Source organism: Medicago sativa, chromosome 1 (genome assembly GCF_051527215.1).
Source record: "Medicago sativa cultivar Bolivia chromosome 1, Bolivia_mono, whole genome shotgun sequence".
Lineage (NCBI taxonomy): Eukaryota > Viridiplantae > Streptophyta > Magnoliopsida > Fabales > Fabaceae > Medicago > Medicago sativa.
Genome location: NC_140749.1, coordinates 56,954,943 through 56,968,248, shown reverse-complemented (window position 1 = coordinate 56,968,248; position 13,306 = coordinate 56,954,943). Strand labels below are relative to the sequence as shown.

Genomic DNA, 13,306 nt, shown 5'->3' with positions numbered 1-13,306 from the left:
GTGTTTTCTCGTCCAACCCCAGTCTTGAGGATCTTGATGGATTTCTCTCTCTCATTTTCAACTTTTTTCTTAAATCTCTTAAACACATCAAATGCTTCATTATTTGCTTTTATCAAATATAGCCACATCATTCTACTTGTCTCATTAACAAAATAAATGAAATACTTGTTACCTCCAAGTGAAGGTACCTCAAATGGACCACAAACATCAGAATGCAGTGCACTACTCCTAACTAGTTACTTGGTTTGGAAGGCAGATATGACTTGAATGAATTACGAGGCTGCTTCCCTACCATGCATACTTCATAAATTTTTCCAGGGATATCTTGGTAATCCTGTGACCATGTGCTTAGATTCTAATTCTTTCAGACTTCTAAAGTTCAGATGGCCTAATCTGGCATGCCATATCCAAATTTATTCATAGATTCAATTGCTTTTAGACACCTCACTTCAGCAATGTTAATATTGATTTGAAAGGTCTTATTTTTGGACAAAGGGACCTTAATAATCAATTTGTGACTGGCATCATACATGGACCTTAATATTGATCAGTCATTGTCTCACTGTTCTGTGCCATAAAATTTGTGATAGATCGAATCTTGTTGACGAAATCACCAACTTTCCCGTGTTCTTCCATAACAAGAAGCTCATACTGCTTCATCAAGGCTTGCAGTTTTACCTTCTTCACTTTCTCATTACCTGCGTGATACTTCTCCAGTGTTTCCCAAGCAGTCTTTGCTGATGTGCAGGTAGAGATCCTATCAAAATTCACCTCATCTATGCTTTGATGGATCAGGAAGGTTGCTTTTCAATCTTTCTTCTTCTGCTCTCGAAATGTTGCGCGTTGTGCATCTGTTGCATTCACTCCAATCTCTTGGACACCGGTGGTGATTACTTCCATCACTTATTGGAAGCCAAACAACGCTTTCATCTGAATGTTCCAACTTTCCCAGTTATCTATCTTCAATTTTGGTAACTGTGTGGGAAAGTTTCCATTGGAACCCATTGTTGCGCAACACGAACCAGATAGGCTCTGGACACTAATTTATTGGAGCAAAACCTCTATTGTTGAGATATCACAGATGAAAGTGAGAATAGAAAGAGGAGAGAATAGAGAGAGATTATGAAAAGTGAATGAAAAGTGAAAGTATCTTATTCATTATGTGAACTGGTGTTTTATATACAATAGCTAACTTGAGTAAAATATCATAACAAACTTGTACTACAAGTAAGGATGCAACTAACTTCTAAAACTAACCAACAGAATAGTAACTAACTAGAGTATTTGAATTACACTCAACAGTTGACACTGGAGGCATAAATGATGCTTCTGATCCTTTAATCTTGTAGATGCAGATTGACACTTGTTGCTGACAAGAGGGCGAAAAAGAAACAATACAAGGCACGTAGATATGCGACAACCTAACCAACAAAAAAACACTTTGTTGACTTGCATTACAGAGAATGCTTTGCCGTTGCTTGAAAAATGGTTTCTTTTAGGAAAATATTATGTAAACCTAATACAAGCCTAAAGAATGGTGTCATTTATGACCTATTTAGATTTAGGATAAACTTTTTTTAAGTAAGCATTTGTAACCTTATTTGAGGAAAATTTTGAAATGAAATAGAATTGCTCTCTTAATGAGAATGTTGAGTGAGATAGTTCTCCTTTTTTAACTAAAACTTGTTGAATCTTACTAATGGCTTCTTTAGTATTGTGGTGATTCATTCATGTTGGCTTATCAATCACCATGTTGCGGTGTCTTCTTCATCTTCTCAACCTAGTTTATCTTTGTTTATTTCGTTTCCCCTTTCATTTACTACTTTGTTGGAATATTGTTACATTTTTCATCACATATGGAATCATCTTAAACCCACATCACACTTCTAGAAATCAAATTTTGAGCTATTTTTTTTCCCAAACACTTTTATAAAAATACATAGAGAGGATGTACAAAGTTTCGCTGCATTCCGACTACATCTCGATTTATTATGATTTTTATACTAAAACATGCAAAATTGTAATTTTCTCCTGAGCATGCGTTCACTAGGTATAGTTCTAATTTTTTTTGATCTAGTTGATTCAAGCTAATGAGTGGAAACATGTTGTTCAACGAGCAGAAAGAGTCAAGTTCGAGTTAAAAATAAAATTATCCACGTCAAACTAAATCCAACTTTTATCGAGTTGTGTCTAACTAAATCTAAAATAACTCGACTCGACCTATTGTTTACCTCAGAAACAACGTGAACTAAATTAGTTGGTCATTTTATGGCTCACCGTTCAAATAATATTAGTGATGAGAAGATGAACATTGATAGAAAAAGAGAGAAATAGAGAGAAAGATTGTGAAAAATATGAATGAATTTTCGTTAACTTGGAATATAAGCAAGTACAACTATTTATAGTTTGTTATTGTGTGACCATGATAAACTAGTGTGTTCTATACTATTCTAGATGATACCAAACTATTTGAGAGCTCAGCTATTCAGTTACAAAAGCTAACCAACTCTAAAACAAACTAGAATCTAATAACTTGTGTAACAAACTTCTGAATGCTATTATCTTCCTTCTCTTCATTGTTGAGTAAGTGTGCTTTTATGTCTTGTGTATTGTGTTTCAACAGCCTCCCACAAGCTGGAGCATGATATATATTTATCATTCTCAGCTTGCAAATGAATGAACTGAATTTAGGAGGAGGAAGAGCCTTTGTTAAGAAATCTGCAAGTTGTTCATTAGTTGAAATAGGTAGAAGTCTGAGTATGCCTTTTTGAAGCTTCTCTCTGACCAGATGGCAATCTATCTTAAGGTGTTTTGTTCTCTCATGAAAAACTGGATTTGATGTTATGTGAATAACACTCTGACTACCACAATATAGAACATGTTGCCTGACACATTTAATGTTGAAGTCTTTTAGCAGATATAGAATTCATTGAAGCTCACAGGTGGCAGTTGACAAAGCTCTTTACTCAGCCTCTGAAGAAGATATTGATACTGTTGGTTGCTTCTTAGCCTTCCAGGATATGAGTGAAGAACCTAGAAATAAACAAAAACCAGTAGTTGATCTTCTAGAGTCTATACACCTTGCCCAATCTGCATCCACATAACCTAGAACATGTACTTCTGATTTTTTAGGAAACAAAAGACCAAGTCCAGAATCATTTTTGAGATATCTTAGAATTCTGCATGCTGCTTTATAATGAGTGACAATAGGAGCATTCAAAAACTGACTTAATTATTGAGTAGCTAGAGAAATATCAGGTCTTGTAGTGTTTAGATACAATAATCTTCCAATGAGCCTCCTGTAACAAGACACATCTGCAAATGATTTGCTAGTGTCTTTGTGCAATTTGAGTGAAGTATCTAGAGGTGTAATAGCAGGTTTAGCACCTAGAAGACCTGAAGATTCAAGTTGATCCAAACAATATTTTCTTTGGTAACTAGAGATACCTTCTTTATAATGAGTTACTTCTAATCCTAAGAAGTATTTAAGAACTCCTAAGTCTTTGATCTTGAACTGAGAATCTAAAATGAGTTTAATTCTCTAAAACTCGATGAGAGAAGTGCCAGCTGGTATAATGTCATCCACATATACTAAAAGAGATGTGAAATCGTTTCCTTGTAGAAGAGTGAACAAAGAATAATCAGCAGTTGACTGACAATATCCTTTAACTAGAAGAAGTGTAGTCAACTTTTCATACCACTTCCTGCTTGTCTGTTTCAAACCATAAAGGCTTTTCTTCAATTTACAGACTTTCCCAGGTTCACTCTGAACACCTTATGGAATAACCATGTAAACATTTTCTTGTAAATCACCATGAAGGAAGGCATTGTTCACATCTAATTGATGTAGGTTCCAGTTCTGAATAGATGCAATAACAAGTAAAGTTCTAACTGTTGTAAGCTTAGCAACAGGGGAAATGTGTCAAAGAAATCAAGGCCCTCCATCTGATTATAACCTTTGGCAACTAATCTCGCCTTGTACATCTCAATGGAGCCACAACATTTGTGCTTGACTTTATAAACCCACTTGCTACCAATAGGTTTCACATTAAGTGGTAAATCAACAATACAAGTACCATTCTTAACTAAAGCTTCCAATTCAAGATTCATTGCTTCTAACCAAAGTTTAGATTGACATGCTTCTTTATAGGTTTTTGGCTCAGTACTTTTTGTGACAGAGACAGAAAAAGCCTTATGTGTAGGTGATAAGTGATCAAAAGAGTGAAAAGATGATATATGATAAGAAATACCTGAGTTGGCAGATTTTGATGATTGAGCAGAAGTATTGCACACATAATCTTTCAAATAAGCTGTTGCAGACCTGATTCTAGTGGATTTGTGAATAATAGGTGAAATTGAAGATGATGCAGAATTATCAATGGAATTATCAGGGTGAAAATTACAAGGAGGGGAGGTATTTGTTGTATTGTGAGTGTCTGTAGGGTGTTGGGAAGTATTTGAGTCAATGTCAGTAATAGACTCTTTGCTAATATTGGTGTGATATTCCCATGAAATAGTGGAAGGTTTAAACTTATAAGGAAAAATGCATTCATGATGAGTCACATTTTTAGAAACCAAAATTTGTTTTGAATGTATGTCTAAGAGAACAACACCTTTCATTCCACTTTTATATCCAAGACAAATGCATTTTCTTGCTCTAGAAGCAAGTTTGCTTCTATGAGCTTGCAGTGTAGATGCATATGCTAATGAACCAAAAACTTTCAATTGGCGTAAATCAGGAAGTTTCCTATGCAGTAAGAAATAAGGATATTGGTTTTGTAAAATTGGACTAGGAACTCTACTCATGATGAAAACAACATGAATAGCAGCATAAGTCCAAAAAAAAATAGGTAAATGAGATTGAAAAAGTAAAGCTCTAGTAATGTTCAAAATGTGTTGGTGTTTTATTTCAACCCTAGCATTTTGCTGAGGAGTCTCAACACAACTAGTTTGGTGTAAAATACATTTTGAAGCATAACATTAAGGAATGGTAAATTCAGGTCCATTGTCACTTCTTACAATTTTAACATTGCAACTACACTGATTTTCAATTAGATTGATGAAGTCAATGACATGTTGTCTTGTTTCACTCTTAGTTTTCATTAAAGTTAACCAAGTATATCCGCTAAAATCATCTATTGCAGTTAAAAAATAAGAACGATTATGAATGGAAGAAATTGAAATAGGACCCCAAATGTCAAAATGTATTAGATCAAAAGGCTTTTCAGCTTTATTACAGCTCTCAGGAAAGGGAAGTTTTCTATGTTTAGCATAATGGCATACAACACAGGTAGCCTTTGAATCTACATGAACAAAAGGAAAACTAGATTGCAACAAATTCATTCTCGAAAAAGAAAGATGACCAAGCCTAAAATGCCAATGAGCACTATCTGGTAGAGGGACAATTGAGTGAATGGTCTTGCTTGCAGAACAAGCTAGCTTATTTGAAAAATTCAAGTAGTACAATTCTTCTCTCTTGTCATCAAAACCAATCATCTTCATAGTTTTCTTGTCCTGAATTAAACATTGAAAACCATTAAAACTGATTGTGCAATTCAGAGAATTACTCAATTTTGACACAGAAAATAAATTAAAACTAAATTCAGGCACATAAAGAACACTATGAATGATAAAATCAGGGGAAAATTTAATGGTTCCTGATTTTTTAGCTATAGCAAAATGACATGAAGTAACTTTATGTAAATGAGAGTGATTTCATTGTAAGAATGAAACCACTTTAGATTTCCACATATGTGATCACTGGCTCCTGAATCTATGATCCAAGAACTAAGAGTCGATACCGAACAAAGGATAGTTTTCTAATTTCATTTGATAAGGACCCTGTTTTTTAGATACACTTTTCGAATTGCATCCTTTTGATTTGGTGGATATTGCCAAATTTAAATACGCTTTCCCAGATCACGTTCTAAAGAATTCTCAATGTCATCCGGGTTAAATATGTTAACCTTTGAAGGAAGAGGCTCATTTTCTTCAATTCTTGGATTCTCACGAACTTTTTCAAGTCCGGATGAAGAAATTATAACTTCTTCGTAACTTTCAATGTCAATGGTTTTCCTCTTGAAAAACAATTTGACTTTTGAACTCTTCATCTTAACTTTTATGTTGCAAAGAAACAATTTTATCAAAATGATATAATCATAGTATTAAGAATCTTTGATGGACAATTTCGGAAAGTGTATCATATCATTCACAAGTAAAAAAGTAATAAGTAAAATCGTCTTCACTAGGATTGTTGTTTCAACTCGGCGACTAGCGTTACTTATTAGAACATAAAATAAAAACAAATAAAATAATCAAAGCGAGTAAATTAAGGGTTTTTTGCAAGTTGATTTGATTGCACAAAGCAGTAGTGAGTTAGTAACCTGGTTTGATTGCAGAATGTTAGGATTCTTCGAATCCCCTCTATTTAATTGTTGGATTTAAAAGGCAGATCTTCATTCAGTTATACGACAAGGGTTCTATTTATGTTATGATTTCATAGGGAAATACGTCCCTCTAGTTGTAAAGTTTCACTTACTAACTTTAAGGTTATACACAACACTAAGGGTGTATGGTCGTCAATCCTACATGGGTCAATAGGTACACGTATGTAATGTTAGAGTGAGGTCTTATTCTCTCAAAGATAATTGAAACATAAAAGAATTGGGGTTCCTAAATTGTCGTCTAAAGGCTCCAACTTCGTCTATGAATTTTAGAAGTTCATAACATACTCTCTCTTACCTTAGTAGTTCTACAAATTGGCAACCCTATATCGTCTACTTTACCAAGGGGAGAAAGAATAAGATTCATATGCAACGTTCATAAAATAATGTTTGTTTTGTTTCTATGTTCAGTCATAAGCCCTAAGTATGCCACACCCCCTAGTTCCGTGAAAGTATCAAGACTTTTGCATAAGAAACTTTTTTTTTTGACGTAGACTTTTGCATAAGAAACTTAAATTGAAATTATAACATAACTGAATACAAGAATTAAATTAAAAAGATCCAACAATAAAATAGAGGTTCATCTTAAAATTATACCCAGTTAAGATTATTTAGAAAAATGATTATTTGGATTGTGTCGCAAACACTTGAAAGCAAATAATAATGATATCATATTTATTAACTAGATTTACTTATCTTCTTATTAAAAAAAATTAGATTACCTAGCTCCAATCCTCGAAAAACCATGAGGGTTAACTAAGTGATTTGTGATTTAGCTCAGATAGTTAATAAACTTTATTAAAAAAAAAATTCGTTCGAGAGAACTCGAATTTGATTCTTAGTTTAAACAATTCTTGATTAAACTATAGTTATCTTATGATCGAACTATATATTATTAGGACTCTGTTCCTCTAAAATTTGAGGGATATCACTAAAAATAAAAAACATGGAGGGTTAACAGATATGAAAATTAAAAGGGAAATGTTAACCGGTGCCCTCGAAGCACTAGTTAAGGATATGAAAAAAGAAATTATATAGTAGTTAATGCATTGAAATTGTGTAATCAATTTATAATAAAGTCAAAAACAGTTTCCTTTTATGTTAATAATTCCCTTTTATGATATGTTTAACCAGTGCCCCGGGGCACCCCGTGACCCAAATTAAAATTAATAAAGATTGAAAAGGAAGGGAGTAGTCTAGTCAAAGGTAATAAAAAAAAAGTTAAGTCAAAAAAGGTGGATGAAGTAATATTGTTATTAATTGCATTCAATGATCATATTCAAATTGGATTAGAACATAGTATTAACAACAGAATCCTTTTTGATAAGAACAAATTAAATATCACAAAAACTTTATTTTTTTGAATGGATCACAAAAACGGGAGGGGATTTCCTCCAGTGTATTTTTCTCCTGTTTTCTGCAGTGTGGGAATCTACACCATTAAATTTATTATCTCTCATAATTTTAAGTTTTTAACATTTAGATTTTCAAGAATTTATTTTGATTTAAAGGCTGAGATTTCACTGGACCCTCAGTCACTGGAGAGGATCCATTCCCCACAAAAACTTAATTTTTTTTAAAGATCAAAAAAACTTATTGTACTCCCTCTTTCCTATAATATTTTATGGGTTTTTCTAACCAGTGCCTTCAGGATAATGATTTATAAGAAAACTATAAATAGAAAATTTGTCTTAAAAATATAAGTTTTGACTTTTGATTAAGTAATATTTACATTATTTTTTGTAAAAAATTACTTATTAGTTGCTTAACAATACTCTGAGGGCCCTGGTTATCATTCTCTTATAATATTTAGAAAAATTATCATTCTCTCTCTCTTTTTTCTTCATAATTTGTGTGAAATTTTCAAACGCTACAACTATTGTGGGAGGCCCTTTTAAAAAAATAAAATATTGTGGGAGGAAGCACTAATTTATCAAAATAATAATAATATTGTACTACCATATAGCAATTAAAATTAGTAAACAGCATTAGTCTTATCAAAGCCACAAAAATAATAAAAATACAAAATTCGTCTTAAACCCATCTATTTTAACCGAAACATGATTTTATCACCCTATATCTAAGTTTATGATTTTAGTCCCTCCTTCACATGTTTCATGATTTTTTTTTTCCACGACTCAATTTAAGAATTATTTTTCATGACATGAATGACTTGAAATTACATTTAATAGTGTGATACTACCTCCATCCTTATCTATAAAACTCTAAAACTCTTTTGCAAAATTTTATTGTCCCTTTTTAAAAGACCCTCTTCAAATATCAAGGTGCATTAACTATTTTTTCACAAAAATACCCCTAATTAAATGGAGAAAATTAAAGATCAACCATCTCTATCTCTCTCTCTTAATAATTGAAGGATAATTTTGAAAAGAGAATGTACATTGTTGACAAATCTAATGCAAAAACCAATTTTCTTAATTATTATGTTTTTAGCAAAAGAGTCTTATATATATGGACGGAGGTAATATTGTTTTTCTTTTTGTTATCATATTATAGGTACAAAATTTTCGCTGCTGTTTAACGGTGATTAATCTTCGTCGGAGAACTTCTATCAAACACAAAATGGATTCTTCCATTTAAACCAAATTTTCTCCACACGTCAAACTCAGAGATCGGATCCCTAAACATTTACTTAAGGACCCAAATCCCTTAACACTTAGATCAATTCATTGTTGGTTATATAAAGATAGTAATATTAATTTTTGAGCGGGTTTTTCCATTTTCAATTTTACCCTTCATTTAAAGTATTTTATTTACTATTTTATCCATTTTATAATATTACTTAAGCTATTAATTAAAAAAATAGTTAAATTCTATTAAAATAGGAACGACCTCACTACAATAAGAACAATATTATGTATAACAATGTTTAAAAAATATATGAGATTTTGGGTTAAATTAGTTATTATTCCAATTATAATCTTAAACAATTTTTTCTATAATAATTCTATATTGTTGGTGTCATTGAAAAAGATAAAATTTTATATTATATTTTATATTGTTGGTGTATTTAAAAAGATAAGCATGCTATAATTTTAAATCACAAACATCTATAAATAATTTTAATCAAAATCTAACTAATTTCATAAAAAATATTATTCATAATTTACCTGTGTTAGCGCGATAAAAAGAACGAATAGATGAACACACGGACACATCTGGATGCTAGTAATTATAATATTAATAATGATAATAAATAGGACTGAATTACATTTATTTCTACAAACCGTAAGAATTTAATACAAGTCTAAGTTGATTTGACCCTACAAATAAAACCACATCCAAAGGTGGTAATCTAATCTGGTTTTTCTTCTCTCACCGCTCTTTTAAATTGTGACTCAATCACTTTCACTCACTTAGTCCCCATTAATACTTTCCTAAAACCTCAACAACTCATTTTGTTTTTCTTTTCTTTCTTTGATTTTCTAAGAAGCTAACACCATAATGGTGAAAAAAATGAAGTTTCTTTCTCTTTTCAAAAACAAAGATGGAAAATCCTCTTCTTCATGGGCTTGGCCATCTTGTAACCAACCAAAAACACTTTCTTTTAGAGCCAACAAAAACGACACCGTATTCAAATCCATCAACCCAACTTTTGTAGGTTCCACCGACAAAGATATCCTAGAAACTTCTGACTCCATATTAACTGAATTTTCTTATGAGTATTTCAAAGGTAATAGTGGCAATTCAATAGAGACAATGATTTGCGGTTTGTGTTCGGATAGGCTTTTCTTCGATCCGAATGAAACAAGCTCGATATTAAAGACCAAAGAAATAATTAATATTTCATCGAATGAAATAATTAGCAGCAATAATAACAACTTATTATTACCATTTGAGAACACCCTTGAGTTTTCAATGGATTCGCGAAATCCTTGTGAAGATTTCAAAGATTCTATCGTGGAAATGGTGGAGGCTCATGGCATTAACGATTGGGAAACCCTAGAAAAGCTTTTGAGTTGGTATTTGGAAGTTAATGAGAAAAGAAATCATGGATTTATTATTGATGCTTTTTTTGATTTATTTGTTAGATTTGATCATAGTTCACAAGATTGTTCTACTTTATCTATTCATAGTTGTTCTTCTCTTGATTCATTGTGGAGCACACCTTGTATTTCATCTTATAGTTCACCTTGGTAAGTTAAGGAATAAAAGGGGAGATTGGGATTGAAGACTGTATTTTGTTGAAAAAATGGTCCAAATGATATTGAGTAGTGAATTGTATATGTAATAAAATAGAAGTAGTGCAAAAATAGCACAAGTAAACTTTTTTTTTTTTATGTTCTAATTATATTAATTATGAATAGTGAAGACTTACAAATTCTTCCAATGGTTTTGTTTTCTTTGTTTTATTTTCTCTTAGTCTCTTGTACAATTTGTATGTCGTTGAATGTGTTTAACTGTGTTCAACACGTAGCTTCTTAGAGGGTGGAATTCCTATATTTTGACTTAATTATACTGAACTGAACACCAACCACTACAAATTAAACACTCAATAAAAGCCATTGAACGGCAATCAGAGAGCGACAAAACCACTGAAACCAAGAATCACAAATCAAACACAAACAAAACAAAACCATCACCATGAGCATAGACGCGCAGTGTTGCCATCGGAAAGCTGCAACACCGTCGTTTAAGAGAATTAGTGACCGACAAACCTAGATTGAAACAATATTTCATAATAGAGTCATGTTGATCGTTTTGACAGAGCGGTAAATATAAATTCTTTTGTGAATGCTTTTTGAATTTGAAAGTCTTTTTTTTTTACCATAGATTGAGGCATTATGATATTATCCTATCATACTAAAATTATTATGTATATAAAAAAAGCCCCGTTGACCACTATGAGTATTTATTTTTTATACCAAACCACTAAGTTTTTATTACACCAAAAGAATTGTACCAAAAGAATAAGGCTTTTACAAATGCTAATATAAATTGAAGGATTTTGATACAATTATTGTATTATAATCAATAAGTGAATAAAATGTTTTTATTCAACAAGTTATTTGTAAACAGTTGTATTTTGGTAGAATGGTGAAGAAGAAACAAAAATCATAACAATAGGGCTCAGGCTCGGCCTAGGAAATCAAGTCTTAACACTGACTTCAACTCCGATGAAGGTCACATCCAAAAGGTCACGTCTAATTTTGAAGCATGTCCAAACTTGACAAAAAAATCTATGTAATGGTTGCCCTCTAAACAATTTAATTGAAGTACCACTATGGGCTGATGCTTAATAATTTAATTGAAGTACTGATAATCTTTAACACCATTTTTTTAAGTTGAAGCTCTAAAAAAAAATTTCTTTCTTACGGTTGAGGATAAATACTTATATAATCACAAACCCAATCAACATCACTTATATACACATTCATAAAATACACATTATTGAACTATTTTAAAAACACATAGTAGTTAAATCGTTTCCCTTTCATATTTTTTACATGTGAGTGTCTCTAATGAGTTTTATTTATGCTTGTGACCAAACAAGTGTACCGGATGGTTGAGTTCATGTCTTGTATTGAATATTGGTTAAACAAAAAAAATAAAGAAAATGAATAGGTTAAATTTTGAGAACAACATGTCTATGCTTCCAAAATGTAACTTGGATTGCGCTTGAAGTTTCAAACAATTTTGGTCAATGTAAAAAGTGTCCACATTAAAATTTGTTTCCTTAAAAAAAGATTGGATTTGAAAAATTTTCCTAAATCCTACTGGAGTTATAGATAATGTTAAAAATTCTCACTTGCTTTCTTTGATTGACACATGATGGTTTATATATTGGTAATTTGGTAGTAACTAATAAATGTAGCACGTATGAATTTAGGACATGCTTTTGCTTCAACGGCGTCGTGTTATTTATGATACCGAAAAAATTTTAGGACGATAGAAGTAACCCAAAAAAATTATACGATAGAACGTCTAAATGTAGAACATTTTTTTGGAGAGGATTTAAATATAGAACATCTAATCTAATCTAATCCAAATATATTAAAATCAGGTGGCTTAGACCGTGACTTGTGCATGAGACCCTCACTGCAAATAGGTTAGGAATACTTTCTTTCTAACCAGCGGCGAAGCTAGCAATATTTCTATAAGGTGGCCAAATTTTGTTATCGTTTCTCCCAAACTCAATGGTTCAAACTATCTTTCTTGAAGAAGATCGATGCAATGTGCATTAGGAGCTAAGAACAAATTACCTTTCATCAATGGATCTATACATGTTCCTGCTATTGATGATCTTAATCGTAATGCTTGGGAAATGTGTAATCATCTCGTTCACTCTTGGCTAATTAACTATGTATTTGATTCAATTGCTCAAACCATTGTCTTTCATGATAATGCATTTGATGGTTGGGAAGATCTAATCTAAACGAGCATTTTTCTAAAGCTAATCATATTCACATAGCTACATTACGCTTGTCAATCAACAATCTCAGGCAAGGTACCAAATCTCACGCAATAACCATATATTTTCAAATATTACTTGTTTTTGCCCCTTTTACCAAATCAAACTTGTCAGTGTTACCTTACTAAATGGTACTCATGTTATTGTGCATTATGCTGGTAATATCTCTTTCACTCTAGAATTATACCTCACCAATATATTATATTCTCTTGCCTTTAAATTGAACCTCATATATGTTACTAAATTGTGTTAATCTTTGTCTTGAATTGTTCAATTCTCACCTGATAAATGCCTGACGCAGGACCAAATCTCCATGAAGATGATCAGTTTGGTTAATCAAGTGGATGGCCTATTCAAATTTAATGTCCATTCTGTAATTTTGTTGATGTATACTTACTAGTCATACAAATAAATCTTGTAATTTTGTTAA

The 13,306-nt window shown here is 31.8% G+C and overlaps 2 protein-coding genes and 1 long non-coding RNA gene across 3 annotated transcripts; 2 read left to right on the top strand and 1 right to left on the bottom strand.

The window, feature by feature from the left end:
- Positions 1 to 537: 537 nt before the first annotated feature.
- On the bottom strand, positions 538 to 4,806 carry LOC146955655 (uncharacterized). The gene is made up of 4 exons (XM_085748906.1): positions 3,957 to 4,806; positions 2,967 to 3,033; positions 2,547 to 2,885; positions 538 to 757 (listed from the first exon to the last, which is right to left on the bottom strand). The coding sequence occupies exons 1-4, from the start codon at positions 4,804 to 4,806 to the stop codon at positions 538 to 540; spliced, it is 1,476 nt and encodes a 491-aa protein (XP_085605032.1).
- A 4,938-nt stretch (positions 4,807 to 9,744) lies between these two features.
- Positions 9,745 to 10,749, top strand: LOC146955654 (transcription repressor OFP13-like). Its single transcript, XM_085712677.1, has one exon. It carries the CDS (start codon positions 9,909 to 9,911, stop codon positions 10,602 to 10,604), a length of 696 nt encoding a protein of 231 aa, XP_085568803.1. The 5' UTR covers positions 9,745 to 9,908; the 3' UTR covers positions 10,605 to 10,749.
- Positions 10,750 to 12,557: 1,808 nt separating this feature from the next.
- On the top strand, positions 12,558 to 13,306 carry LOC146955653 (uncharacterized). The gene is made up of 2 exons (XR_015011423.1): positions 12,558 to 12,912; positions 13,178 to 13,306. It is a non-coding gene; the product is annotated as an uncharacterized LOC146955653 (long non-coding RNA).

Coding starts and splice junctions, on each gene's coding strand:
- LOC146955655 (XM_085748906.1), bottom strand. CDS start 4,806: ATGAGTAGAGTTCCTAGTCCAATTTTACAAAACCAATATCCTTATTTC. Junction 2,886..2,966: donor ATATCTTCTTCAGAGGCTGA/GTAAAGAGCTTT, acceptor TAAATGTGTCAG/GCAACATGTTCTATATTGTG. Junction 758..2,546: donor GAAGATAATAGCATTCAGAA/GTTTGTTACACA, acceptor GAATTTTGATAG/GATCTCTACCTGCACATCAG.
- LOC146955654 (XM_085712677.1), top strand. CDS start 9,909: ATGGTGAAAAAAATGAAGTTTCTTTCTCTTTTCAAAAACAAAGATGGA.